This window comes from Adelges cooleyi, unplaced genomic scaffold (genome assembly GCF_023614345.1).
Source record: "Adelges cooleyi isolate 19-005CV unplaced genomic scaffold, UGA_ACOO_1.1 ACOO_flye_CR_arks_rails_tigmint_CR_PRNA_574, whole genome shotgun sequence".
Taxonomy (NCBI): Eukaryota; Metazoa; Arthropoda; class Insecta; order Hemiptera; family Adelgidae; genus Adelges; species Adelges cooleyi.
Window position 1 is genome coordinate 12,304,802 of NW_026096268.1, and position 12,494 is coordinate 12,317,295.

Genomic DNA, 12,494 nt, shown 5'->3' on the forward strand with positions numbered 1-12,494 from the left:
TTTTTATTTATAAGTAAAGATTATAATTATTAGTATAAGTAAATCAAATTTGTTATAGTATTTCATTAAAATATTTATACCTACCATGTAATAATAGAAAATATAAATGAAAAAATGTGTATATTTTTACATTTTTTATCTGTAGACATTAATAAACAAATATAAACACATATGTGTTCAGTAGAGACTAGATGTATAATATGTATTAAACCCAATGTGACTTGGAAGTCAGATCAATGGCACCAGTAAATAAAGCGAGAATATCATAGGCTGTAAAGAAATGGTCAATTTTATGTAAACGCGCAGAAAAAATACCTTTAAAGTATAAAAATGTAAAAAAAAAACACAATTTAATAAATTAATGTATCAAAAGCTAGTTTACACCAATCTTATTATTTTTTTTGTTTTATTTATGAAAATACATAACAAGCAACTGGATTAATTTAATCCCAAGTTGTCCATTAATTAAGCAGAAATCATATACAAAAAATATCTGTCTAACACATGGGTTTAGCTCTGCGGATGTGATCCCCATGAATCAATATTAGGTATTCATAAATATTAAAAAATGTTCAAACTTTGTTTATGCAATTATTTATTAAAATTTAATCTACCCATTTACTACTACTGTCTTTTTAGTGTCTCTTTCATACTTTGCACTTCTTTTTTAAGTTTTTCATGTTTTGCAGCAATTTTTTTCTTCTTAAATGAATAACTAGAAGTCTTAATTTTAGGAGGAAATGTTTTTTTTATCACTTCTCTCATTGAAGTAAATACATCCATCTGTGAAAAAATGTGATATAATTAATGATATGAAAGAAACTAGTTTAAACAAAAAAACAATAGTTGTGTTCTGGAAAATATATTTTAGCTAGTGTTATCCACTGGCTTACCGAGACATGGCCTCAATAGAGGAAAATAACCAGCTAACAATTTTGAACTGTTATTTTTGCGTAACAGCAATGTCGTGTTAACCAAATTAGCTACCTAACTTTCAATTATAATATTTACTAAAATCTCTCGACCATGGCTTATTGAAAAATCTCTGTAATATGCAAGTCAGATACTTACATTTGGAGGTAAATGAATATAACGAATCAGTCTTGATTTTAAGAATAACTTATCACTAGAAAACCTTTTTCCATTGGCATCCGTAAAGGTAACGTCACACATAGTTATATTCATATCACTGAAAACATTAAACAATGTTCAAATAAGTAAGATTACATTATTGAATATATTATTGCTTCGTACCAATCAACTTCTTCAATAAATCCATAAACAGAAGTTTCATTTTGTAAATCAATTGTTGTATGCTGGTTTTCTACTGCTCTTGCTAAGCAAACCAAACTTTCTATAGACTTCATTTTATTTCTTCGTGACTTTTTCTCCATTTTAATAAGAAGCAAAACAAATAAGTTGACTATAAAAGTTGATAAGAAATGTTTGTAAAACTTAGAATAAATAGTAGTTAACAGCTAAACATACGAGGAAAGAAATAATATATTTTAACAATATAATATCCAGAAATGACGTAGGTATCTACCGAAAATTCGTACAATAATAATAGTAAATTAAAAGTACAGCCTATGATAGTTAAAAATAATTTTATTATTGTTATTGTTTTTTATTTATTTACTTGTTGCTTGATAGTGGCATTATGTAAATAGGTATGTCAGCATCTTGTCTTATCAATATTCTTACAACACGGCTGCAATAGTTTTGTACGGCCGCCCAAGAAAACCGACAGCCATTTTAGTGTTATCGAATATTTCCGGCATACCTATCTTTGAAACGTGCTTGGTTGCTAATAACGATTTCGGGCGGTGTTATCAACATTTTATCATAACCATATCCTGATAAGTAACCGGATGTGTGTACTCGGTAATCAATATTATTGCAGTTCGCTGGCGGCGGTTGGGTTGCTCTGGGCTCTCTTATACATAGTCAATTCCTAGAAAACAACGTCACAACAGTTCAAAAGAACTATTGATTGCATTGCTCGCTCGACGCTCAGCTCAGTCGCATTCAATTGTTTGTATTTAGTGTGAAAAGTGAAGTGAACAATAAATGTATTCGATATTGACTACTATTTATTATGTTCACATTAGCTCGTTAGTTATTTTATTCCCAGACGTAAGCGAAACGTAGTTGTTCGAGATTTATGCGATTGTTGTAATTCGTTTTAACTGCGATGGATTCATCAATATCTATCAAGGTTCATACAGCCATTCGAGCCGCTCCGTATGAAATACCAGTCACCATTAACACAACTGTTGAAGATGTAATTATCGAGACTTCAAAATTATTAAAGATTGGACCGGTAGCGAGACACTTATTTGCGCTGAGAACTTTCAGCGCTGTCGACGATTACTTGTGGTTAAGCCCATCGTTATTCATACTATACGCCAAAAACGAACACCATGTATACGAATACAAATTACGATACAAGATGCCCGATATTAAACGGCTCAAATCACTTGATCGCTATGCTTATAATTTTTATTTCTATCAAGTGAAATCAGATTTGCTAAAAAGCAAAGTCACAGGTTTGTGTTACAGTACATTTAAACGAGAATTGATCGGATTAGGAGTTGCCGACATGTGTAGAGCGATACTGGAAGAAGACAAAACAAGAGAAAACGTTGAGCAAAATTACAAGCAGTTTATGCCTAAGGAAGTAATTAAACAACATATGTTTTTCTTGAAAAAACCTGTTCAAGAAACTTTAAAAAAAATTATCAACAACAATACTATGGATGATCATTATGTTTCTGTAATTAAAGATAGTTATTTAGATCAGTTTAACTCTATTGCACCGGATTATTTGGAAGAAGAATACATTGCTTTGTACAATGAAAACGGAAACTCGGTTAATGTGACGTTTAAAGTAAATCCGTTTCATTCGAAAATGCCGGGAGTGAGAATGTGTACCGAAAACAGAAAAGAAGTAAGAAAATAAGCTAAACAATTATGTATTTAAAACTATTTTATTTTATTTACTTTTCAGTGGGTACATTTGGCAGCAATAGAAGATTTATGCTTTTTGTCTGCAACGGACGATGGTACAGTCGAAATTTCTCGTAAAACTGGAATACCAATACATATAAAATTTCCTAATATGGATACCATGTTTTCGTTTATTACATCGCTAAACGGCTATTATCGATTAATGGTTAATTGGAACTTTGATTTATGTACATCTACAAATACTCCAATCTTAAGCAAACTTAAATCTATTCGTTGCCATGGTCCGATCAGGTAAATATCTTCTAAATAAGCATTCATTTTTCTCATCAGTATTATTACAATATATTGTTGTTTTTGTTTTCAGTATTATGAAATCGTCTTCTATTTTAAAAAAGAAAATGACCAAAAAACACGGTTGCTTCATAATAAGACAAAGTTCGAAGAATTATAATTTCTATGTTCTTGATGTTTGTGTGAACTATAGGTAATTATACAAAATTAATTATTTAATATTTAATTTATTTTTGATGTAGTTATAAAAATGTACCTGCAATGTTTTATTTAAATTTTATTACAGTGCTAAACCAATAACATACGTGATCGAAAATAAAGGAGGCCTTTTTAATATAGCTGGTGAAACTGATATTGATTATCCATCTATTTGGAAACTTATTGCAAATAATAAAACAGCTTTAAACTTGTTTGAGTGCATTTTTCCATCTGATGCTGGTACATATTTATTTAGTATATTTAATAGTTATTAGCTATTTATTATCTTGAATAAGAATTACTTAATGTATTTAACCTTATTTTTTTTTATATTAAGCGAAACTTATTTTATTTTTCTACCCTTAAATTTAAAAACTTTCAGTATGGTTTTTATTTTTTATTTTAGCTATGAATGAACTACTGTTATGCCAAAATACTAGTATAAAGCAAATAGATATAGATGATGAAGAAGAGAAATATAATGGTCCTCACTTAATTAACAGCGATTCGATCAAACTACTGAACAGTTAGTTAACTCTTATTTACAAAATTATCATGTTGTCAATTAATTGCTTTCTATTTTTAGCAATATGTACATCAAAATCTAAAATTCACTCCCTCATGAAAGTACGACTAGCTACTTGGTCAAAATCAAAAAGAAATGAATCTACTGTTGTTGTAAAACTATTTCAAGACAACGTCAATATCAATGTGCATTTAATGGTAATTATATTCAAATTCTTTCTTTACCTTTCTTTGTTAATATTATTGAATCTTTGTTCTAAGAATTTGTTGAGCCTATCAAAACGATGGAGTTCTGTATCTTCAAGTGCTATAGTGCGTTTGTTTGGTCTTTGTGTTGATACTCCGACTGCTCTCATCAGTGAATACTTTCCGTTGGGTCCCCTCGACTCTTACTTGAGAACGAATAAAGACCAAATAACTTTTAGCAACTTAGTTGAAGCCGCTACGTATATGGCCACTGCACTTTGGGATATGGTACACAGTTATTAATACAATTTTAAAGCAAATTAATAATTATACATTTTAATATTTGGACAAATAAAAACAGGAAACAGCATGCTTAGTTCATGGCAAAATTCGATGTCATAAATTTGTCGTGGCCGAACATTCAAGAAACGCCTTTGTTGTTAAACTCACAGATCAGGGTATTCATAAGTGTTATACAAGTTACGAGTAAGTTTAATTTTGGGGATAAGTTTAATCCATAACGCCTTTTATTAAGTCTATCATATTAAATAACATTTTAATTTACTTTTAGTTTGTATTGGATTCCTGTTGAATTTTACAACTCAGTCGAGCTTGCAAGGAAGTCTTCTCAAGCCGATATATGGGCATTCAGTTCTACGCTGTGGGAATTGTTTAGTTACGGTGTTGAATTACCTGAAGTGCAAAATGTTGAATTATTCAAACAAGTAATAAAAATTTTAATAAAGTATAATATAATGATAGATTTTCAGTTTTGCACTGTGGAGAAGGTATTATTTTTAAAAAAATGTAATATTTACAATTTTGTAGAAATTTGAAAAAAATATTCGAATGCCAAAACCCGATAGCTGCACAGATGACATTTATCAGATTATGTCTGATTGTTGGGATAGTGATCCGTTCATTCGTAAAAAACCTCAAGCAACGTTAAGAGACTTAAGACAAATTTGGTTGCAAAGTAATAGAGTTATAAATAATTACTTAATTAAATACTGGCTTATTTTATTGTTATTATTTTTTTTAGTATATGCCAGCCCCCAACATGAATACACACCGTTGAGAAAAGAAGAAATCTTTAAAGATGACGTTACATGTTCTGACGCTACAATTTATTGTACTTCTGATTATACTAGTATGTCATTTGTTCATTTTGATATGATAGTTACGTCCAGTACTAATTTATTTTATTTTAGCCGAGACATTTATGGATACAGTGTCCAGCTCTTTTTCTGGAAGCGAATCAAAGTCAGATTTTATCGATTTCAATTCGAATCCTGTAATTTTTTTTTTAATTTAACAATTTTTTCTACAAAAGACCATTTAATATTGTATAGCGCTTCTCTTTTTTCTAGGATGATGCAAGAAGTTATCAAAATGAAAATCCTGTGCTTGGAGCAAGCACAAGTTTCAACCAGTTTATGAATCAGGTACTGTAAAAGATTAAAAAATTATTTGCATTTTAATAACACAAAATTACTCTCGAGACATTTATTTATATGTTAGCTTACATCCAAGGAAGAAATAAAAAATAATATGCGAAATGCTCTTAACTGCCAAGAGAAAATATATCAATTTAATAACTCTACATTGAGTTTGGGACAAGTCATTGGACAGGTAAAAAATAATTGAACTTATTGTTCGCTCTTTATTTGTTGTTCAAATTATATTTTTATTTTAGGGATTTTATGGAGTCGTTCTTGAAGGAATACTAGAAGATAATGGCAATAACACAAAAAAGAAAGTGGCTGTGAAACACATGAAAAAATCATTCCAGTTGGAGGACTTCCAAAGAGAAATAACAATTATTCAAGTATTTATTACAATATACTAAAAATGTATATCTTATATTCATTATTTATATATTTTTTATAAATTAGCAACTGAATCACCCAAACATTGTAAAAATTGAAGGAGTAATCGAAGAACCAAATTTAATGCTTATAATGGAGTTTGTCGAGTTTGGATCATTAAATACTTACTTACGGATACATGAAAATGAACTTTTTGAAGAAACAAATCAACTTTTAAAGTACTCTCTAGATGTCGCAAAAGTAATTAAACATTTTAATGTGTGTTATAACTTAAATATTCAGCACTAAAAATGTAATTTTGGTTGCCTAAACCTTTAAGCATAATATTAATTAATCATATCAATAATACAATACTGTTAAAGGTGACCATAAAAATGTACATGAAGCTGTACAAAATTTATGATTTTTAAACTAACTTGAGAAATCTGACTTTGTAATAAAAATCCCAATAATATTGCTACATCACTTTGTTTTCAGGGAATGGAGTATTTAGGAAAACTAAACATTGTGCATCGAGATTTGGCTACTAGAAATATATTGGTTGTAAGTCCTACGACTGTAAAAATTTCTGATTTTGGTCTTGCTCAATTTTTACCTGACGAGAAGTACTATTATCTACAGACTATGAGAGATTTACCCCTTAAATGGTAAATTTAAGACATTTTTAGATAAATTTCTTTCTACAGTTATAAAACAAATGTTTTACTTGCAGGCACGCTCCAGAAGCTATTCTTTATGGAAAGTTTTCACCTAAAACTGATATATGGGCCTTTGGTGTTTTGCTTTATGAGATATTCTCTTTGGGCAAAGAACCCAATATCGTTTCAAAATTAGAGGAAAGATTGGACGTGGAAAAAATGATGAGAGTTTTGGAAGAGGGTCATCGACTGCAGTGTCCGCCGTGTCCTCCGTGTACAATGGATATTTACAACAGACTTATGCACCCATGTTGGTCTTACGTCGCATCTGATCGTCCAGATTTTACACACTTGGTTAACGTCATTCAGTCTCAGATGGATGCTGAGACTGAAGAGTACCAATGAAATGTAATTCAGAATTGCTAAAGTAATCAGAAAGCTGACAATCATCTTAGCCAAAATACATTTTCATCATCATGACTATTTTTTCTACAAAAATAACCATCTTTGTTAAAAACTAAAAAAAGGACATTTACTTAATTGCTCTCTTTTAAAAAGAAATCATAATTTTAGCCATGACAAACAGCGATCAATAACAATTATTGGCAACTCCTAGAAATCTAGTCAAAATAAAAAGTTCCATTTAGGTAGGTAATGTAACTGTACTATTGTTTTTTCACAATTAAACCTTAAAACAATTTACTTATTAGCTAGTATACGCTTTCATACATTATCACATTGTTTAATTATAAATAAGCAATATAAGTTAGTTAGATCATGTTTATAGTATATGTACTATTTATTATTTTTAAATATTTATACATCCATCAATAATGGAACAAGTTCAATAAAACATTCCAACCCATTGTTAACCAAATTTGTTTGAACCCTTCCTAGGCATAACTACAATTTAAATTATCAATGCATTTATTTTATTTAAATTTATAAATATTAATAATTTAAAGTAAAATTATAAAAAAACTTACTTTTACAAAATAAGTTTTGCTGCGCGTAGACCAGTTTTTTTGGATTGACTTATTAATAGTTTTAAAAAAATATGTTAAAATATGAAACATAATATATCTATTTATTATATTGTAACTGTATTGTGTGTGAATTTTAATAACTATTAAAATGTAATTTATTTTTAACAACAGTAGAGTTGTACTTCCCACGTAAAATCTGTTGGGCATCTCGGACCATGAATACTTCTGGTCCACAATTCTGTTATGGCAAATGAGCTTTTACGTTTTAATTTTCCATGAAGCTCAGTGCTAAATGTGTATGTAAATTTTAAAAATTGTGGCGGAAGTGCCATTATTTTACACAATAATCAAAATAAAGTGTTTTCATTTACATAAGAGATATAATCTTTATTAATAAAATATTGACGAGCTGCCCAATTCATGGGTTGCCATGAGAACACAGCCTACTACTCAGAGATGTTGTGTCCAAATAACTCAAGAGTACAAATGGTAATGTATAATTCCTAATGTGTCTTTCATCATATCAAGACACAATGTCGTGAGAATTGTTTTTCCTAGGTTATACATCTTAAAGAACTTCACTAGAGCAGAGCAATTCAATTTTCCGAAAATTAAAATTGTCATACCGATATAAGATATTTAAAATAATCTAGTTGTATTATTATGAGTACTTGTGTATTTTATTTAAATAATTAGAACTACTTTTTGGTAATTTTAATATCATTAAAATACTGGCAAAATAGAATTTGTACTTACAGGCAGCTTTGTGAATTGTTCAACAAACTTCCAAATACAACAAATTCTTACCGCTGAGTACAGACTATGCACATCATAGATTTAATCTATTCTGTGGAATAAGTTTAACTGATCATGCAAACTTGTGATGACAGTAAAATTATTATCACGTTACTAGCGTACAATACTGAAATATTGGGGGCATTTTGAATTAAGTTGTATGAATTGGACAGTTTAATAATACATTTCACCGACTTGTGTCGGAATGAAATTTAACTTGGCACAAGATATCTAGAGGAGGAGGTAAATAGTTAATACCCACTGAGCCACTTGCAGGTAAAGTTATATTATGGAAAGAAAATATATATTCATGAATTCTTAACCAATAATATTAGTAATTATTTTTAATAAGTAGGTAATAGCTATCCGTCACAGGAAAATAATTTACAAAAGGTATGTCTGAACCATATTATTTACCAAAGTTTTTCTAAACAAATCCATGAATTATAATAAAAACAAAATACATTTTTTTTGTAATTTTAAATTAATATAAGTAGAAATATATTGGTCATTTATAATAAATCCATTGAAGTTAAAAGCTAAACTAGTACATGTTCAGATGAAATTTAAAAAAAAAACCACTTAGATTCTAAGTACAGTAACCACCTGGTAACACATATTTTACGACACTAATCAATACAATTTTTTTTTAATCAATTTTACATTGTTTTCATCTATTGGGTTTCTATCAACAGAAATCAGGACTTCATTACTGTAGGTACACTTAATTATTTAACATGATATAAATTTATAATAAAAAAAAGAAACAATTATATAATAGTGGAATAATATAGTTGAATATAATATATTCAATAGCATAATTTTAAGCCCTTAAAATTTTAATTAGAGTAAACAATTTCCACAACATAAGCAAGTATATTTTAAATAAAGTGATTTATACATTTTGTTTAGCCAAACATGGAATCATGTAGTTGTGCTATTGAATCATCTCGTAATCGTTTTTTTTTCATTTCTTCCTTGTATAACTCATAAAGTTCATCGTCAGTCTTCAATTCCGACTTGCACAATGGACAAAAATTGCTCTAAAACAAATACATATATATGGGTCATTCAAAATTTTATAAATTTCATTAAATTTTTATACTAACTTAGGCTGTCTCAAAAAAAAAAAGTTTTATTCTGACAAATCATTTTGTACAATAAATCGAGAAGCAATTATTATATAGTTCAATTTTTTTTTTTTTTGAATACTTACTTTTTTCAACCATTTTTTTAAACAGCTATCATGAAATATATGGTGACATGGCATAACAAGCGCTTTATCGTCTACTTGATATTGACACAAGCATATTTGACATTGTTCTCCTAAAATTTCAATTTATGTTCTATAATTTATTTAAAAATTGTATTATAGTATTACCTAGTATTTCATCGACAGATGGTATACGAAGTTTTTCGATTTCCGACTTGGATGCTGGCGGTGACCTTTGTGAATTTATAACATCGCCATAACTCTCTGGGTCATAGTCAAAAATCATACGAAATGATTCACGTGTAAGACGTTCTACCAAAGAGCCAGGTAATTCATTCTCGTCAACGTTTAATTCTTCAAAATAACTGGCCATGTCTACAATAGAATTTGTATTCACTTTTATTATTTATTACTATTCTGATATGTTATGCAAATTTTTTTCACTCGAGTGAATGCGCAATAAAAGAACTCAATGCAATTACGTGTGGTCATAATATTAAAAATTAGATTTTAAAAATATATAATACACATTTTTATCAAACTAATATTGAAACAATACACCAATATATTACATATATTATAAATCACGAATAGTTGTATAATAAAACCATAATTACCTGTGTTGAAAATATCAAATTTCTAACTAGATTCTGATTAATTTAACATACAAAATACAATTACTAATTTTATATATTTAATAAATCATCAACTGATATTCTAATTTAGATGGATGTGCATGAGTAATCCATTTTCTATTTTAAAATGTAAAATATGTTAATTTTTGTAATAATATTGATTGTTATCTGTTGTCAACTGGGGATTATAAAATATAATACCTAATTTATAACATATGGTTTTGTTATCATTAGCCACTTGCGTTATCGCTACTATCAATGAGTAGTAGACAGTAGTGAGTATTCGGTATACTTATCTATGGTAATGACCAGTGAGTAGTGACTTGTGAGTTGTAAATACCGAGTAGACACCGACAGACATCTTGATCAGTAGGAACTACTAACTAGGACACTATTTAAAACAAAGTAAAAATTATTAATAATAACCTTTTAAAATACTTCCGTTAAATAGTGAATAAATTTGAATTTGATTTCTCATTAGAACATAATTCTTTAACAGTGGTAAGTGTTACTTATATTTTTTTTTAGAAAAATACCAATTTATTATATAAAATAATGTTTTTGTGTACATGTTCAGGAAATGTCTGACAATCCACCAGCAGAAGATAATTCTCAGAATGCTTTATCTGAATTATTGGATGACGCTCTCAAGGATTTTGAGGAACCCAATCAACCGACTTCGGAACCAGTAGTGACGGATATGTCGGCCGTCAGTAGTCCTGAAAATTTCATTAAAGAGAATCTCGAGGAAACCATGAAATCCTTTATGAATGGTGAGCAAGCTCAAATGGCGGCAGAGTTGCAAGAAATTATGATGGCCGATGCCGATGTCGATTTGCAGTCGGTTATTCAAGAATCTTTAAAGAGTCTATCTGAAGCTAAACAAAATTTACCCGAAGGAAGCGATTTGAGTTCAATGTTTGCTAATATGGGTGTAGGCGATGATTTAAATCTGGACGATGATGTGATGCCGATGATGATGCAGTTTCTGCAACCTTTATTCAGCAAGGATGTGTTGTATCCATCGATAAAAGATTTATGTGACAAATTTCCACAATGGCTAGAAGACAACAAAGCTACAGTTGAGCAAGATGAATTTGATAGGTACGCTCGTAGAATTGTGATATGTAAAATATATATATTTTATCTAATGTAGAATTTGCCTTGTACATTTCAGGTATACAAAAATGTTCGATTTCATGAAAGAGGTCAGGGACCATTTGGAAACTCAAAATGACAGTGATGACGAAATCACTAAAACAAGAAAATTCAAAGAACTTATGGAATTGCTTAAGAAAATGCAAGAATGTGGTCAACCTCCTCAAGAACTATTGGGAGATGCTGCGGGACCTCCTATGCCCGATAGCATGGGCCAATGTAGCATTATGTAGTAAAAGGTCTTTCGTTTCGTATTGGTTCTGATTTCATGATATCAGTTTGATAAATAAAGACTGAACTGAAGTAGAATATAAGTAGGGTACCACCGCCCAATCCTTCAATAGTTTACCTAATACCTAATTTTTGGTGATTATCTCTTTGAATATCACTATAAGAGTATGTATACGATTTGGAATTCAGTTTTATAGTATTTATCTAGTACAGTTTTCTTTTATCAAATATATATTAATATATACATCAAATATCTAATAAATAAAACTACAATACTTTTAATAAAAGGTAAAAGTACTTTTCTTCTAGTGATAAAACAAACATTTTTTTGGTTTAGGTAAAATTATTAAAAGATAAATCTAGCATATAGTTTAAGTAATAAAAGAATCAAAGTATATTTTTATAGGATTTGTATCTTTCTATCATGGTTATACCTTGTTTTTTTAGTGTAGTATCATTATAAGTTATAATTATTGGAGCTGGTTTATATATTATATAAAATTTTAAATAGTTTTTTTAAAACTATCTATTTTATTTATTTATTATGTGGGTATTCAAAAGTTTTATATAATTGTCTATGATCTGTACTTTTTTGGAATCCACTGAAAAAATTGTATACTCAATAAATGTTTAAAAATGTCAAATTTATTTTTTATTTAAATGCAATTTTTTGTGTTGTCACTAAAATGTTGGATAAACAATACCAATGTTCTATATTTCTCAGTTAGAAAATCATTCATGTTAACTTATAGACATTAATTTTTGTTCAATTACAAAAAAAAAAATTAATCAAATGTACTTTTTTAACAAACACCCTTTTTTTGCGATTTTTTTACTAT

At 28.9% G+C, this 12,494-nt stretch overlaps 4 protein-coding genes across 4 annotated transcripts; 2 read left to right on the plus strand and 2 right to left on the minus strand.

Annotated features, from left to right (window-relative positions):
* Window positions 1-74: 74 nt before the first annotated feature.
* On the minus strand, window positions 75-1,733 carry LOC126843841 (U7 snRNA-associated Sm-like protein LSm10). The gene is made up of 4 exons (XM_050581665.1): window positions 1,640-1,733; window positions 1,255-1,423; window positions 1,072-1,189; window positions 75-783 (listed from the first exon to the last, which is right to left on the minus strand). Exons 2-4 carry the CDS (start codon window positions 1,392-1,394, stop codon window positions 625-627), a joined length of 417 nt encoding a protein of 138 aa, XP_050437622.1. The 5' UTR covers window positions 1,395-1,423; window positions 1,640-1,733; the 3' UTR covers window positions 75-624.
* Window positions 1,734-1,917: 184 nt separating this feature from the next.
* On the plus strand, window positions 1,918-7,960 carry LOC126843371 (tyrosine-protein kinase hopscotch-like). Its single transcript, XM_050580874.1, has 18 exons — window positions 1,918-2,950; window positions 3,011-3,261; window positions 3,335-3,454; window positions 3,548-3,699; window positions 3,866-3,985; window positions 4,046-4,182; window positions 4,246-4,458; window positions 4,532-4,656; window positions 4,742-4,895; window positions 4,999-5,146; window positions 5,213-5,320; window positions 5,382-5,464; window positions 5,541-5,615; window positions 5,692-5,802; window positions 5,867-5,998; window positions 6,066-6,239; window positions 6,477-6,646; window positions 6,712-7,960. Exons 1-18 carry the CDS (start codon window positions 2,195-2,197, stop codon window positions 7,040-7,042), a joined length of 3,360 nt encoding a protein of 1,119 aa, XP_050436831.1. The 5' UTR covers window positions 1,918-2,194; the 3' UTR covers window positions 7,043-7,960.
* Window positions 7,961-9,274: 1,314 nt separating this feature from the next.
* LOC126843478 (E3 ubiquitin-protein ligase RNF181-like) lies at window positions 9,275-10,429 on the minus strand. Its single transcript, XM_050581035.1, has 4 exons — window positions 10,249-10,429; window positions 9,800-10,006; window positions 9,635-9,744; window positions 9,275-9,461 (listed from the first exon to the last, which is right to left on the minus strand). Exons 2-4 carry the CDS (start codon window positions 10,002-10,004, stop codon window positions 9,327-9,329), a joined length of 450 nt encoding a protein of 149 aa, XP_050436992.1. The 5' UTR covers window positions 10,005-10,006; window positions 10,249-10,429; the 3' UTR covers window positions 9,275-9,326.
* Window positions 10,430-10,544: 115 nt separating this feature from the next.
* On the plus strand, window positions 10,545-12,269 carry LOC126843477 (peroxisomal biogenesis factor 19). Its single transcript, XM_050581034.1, has 3 exons — window positions 10,545-10,767; window positions 10,844-11,370; window positions 11,444-12,269. Exons 2-3 carry the CDS (start codon window positions 10,847-10,849, stop codon window positions 11,655-11,657), a joined length of 738 nt encoding a protein of 245 aa, XP_050436991.1. The 5' UTR covers window positions 10,545-10,767; window positions 10,844-10,846; the 3' UTR covers window positions 11,658-12,269.
* The last annotated feature ends 225 nt before the right edge of the window (window positions 12,270-12,494 follow it).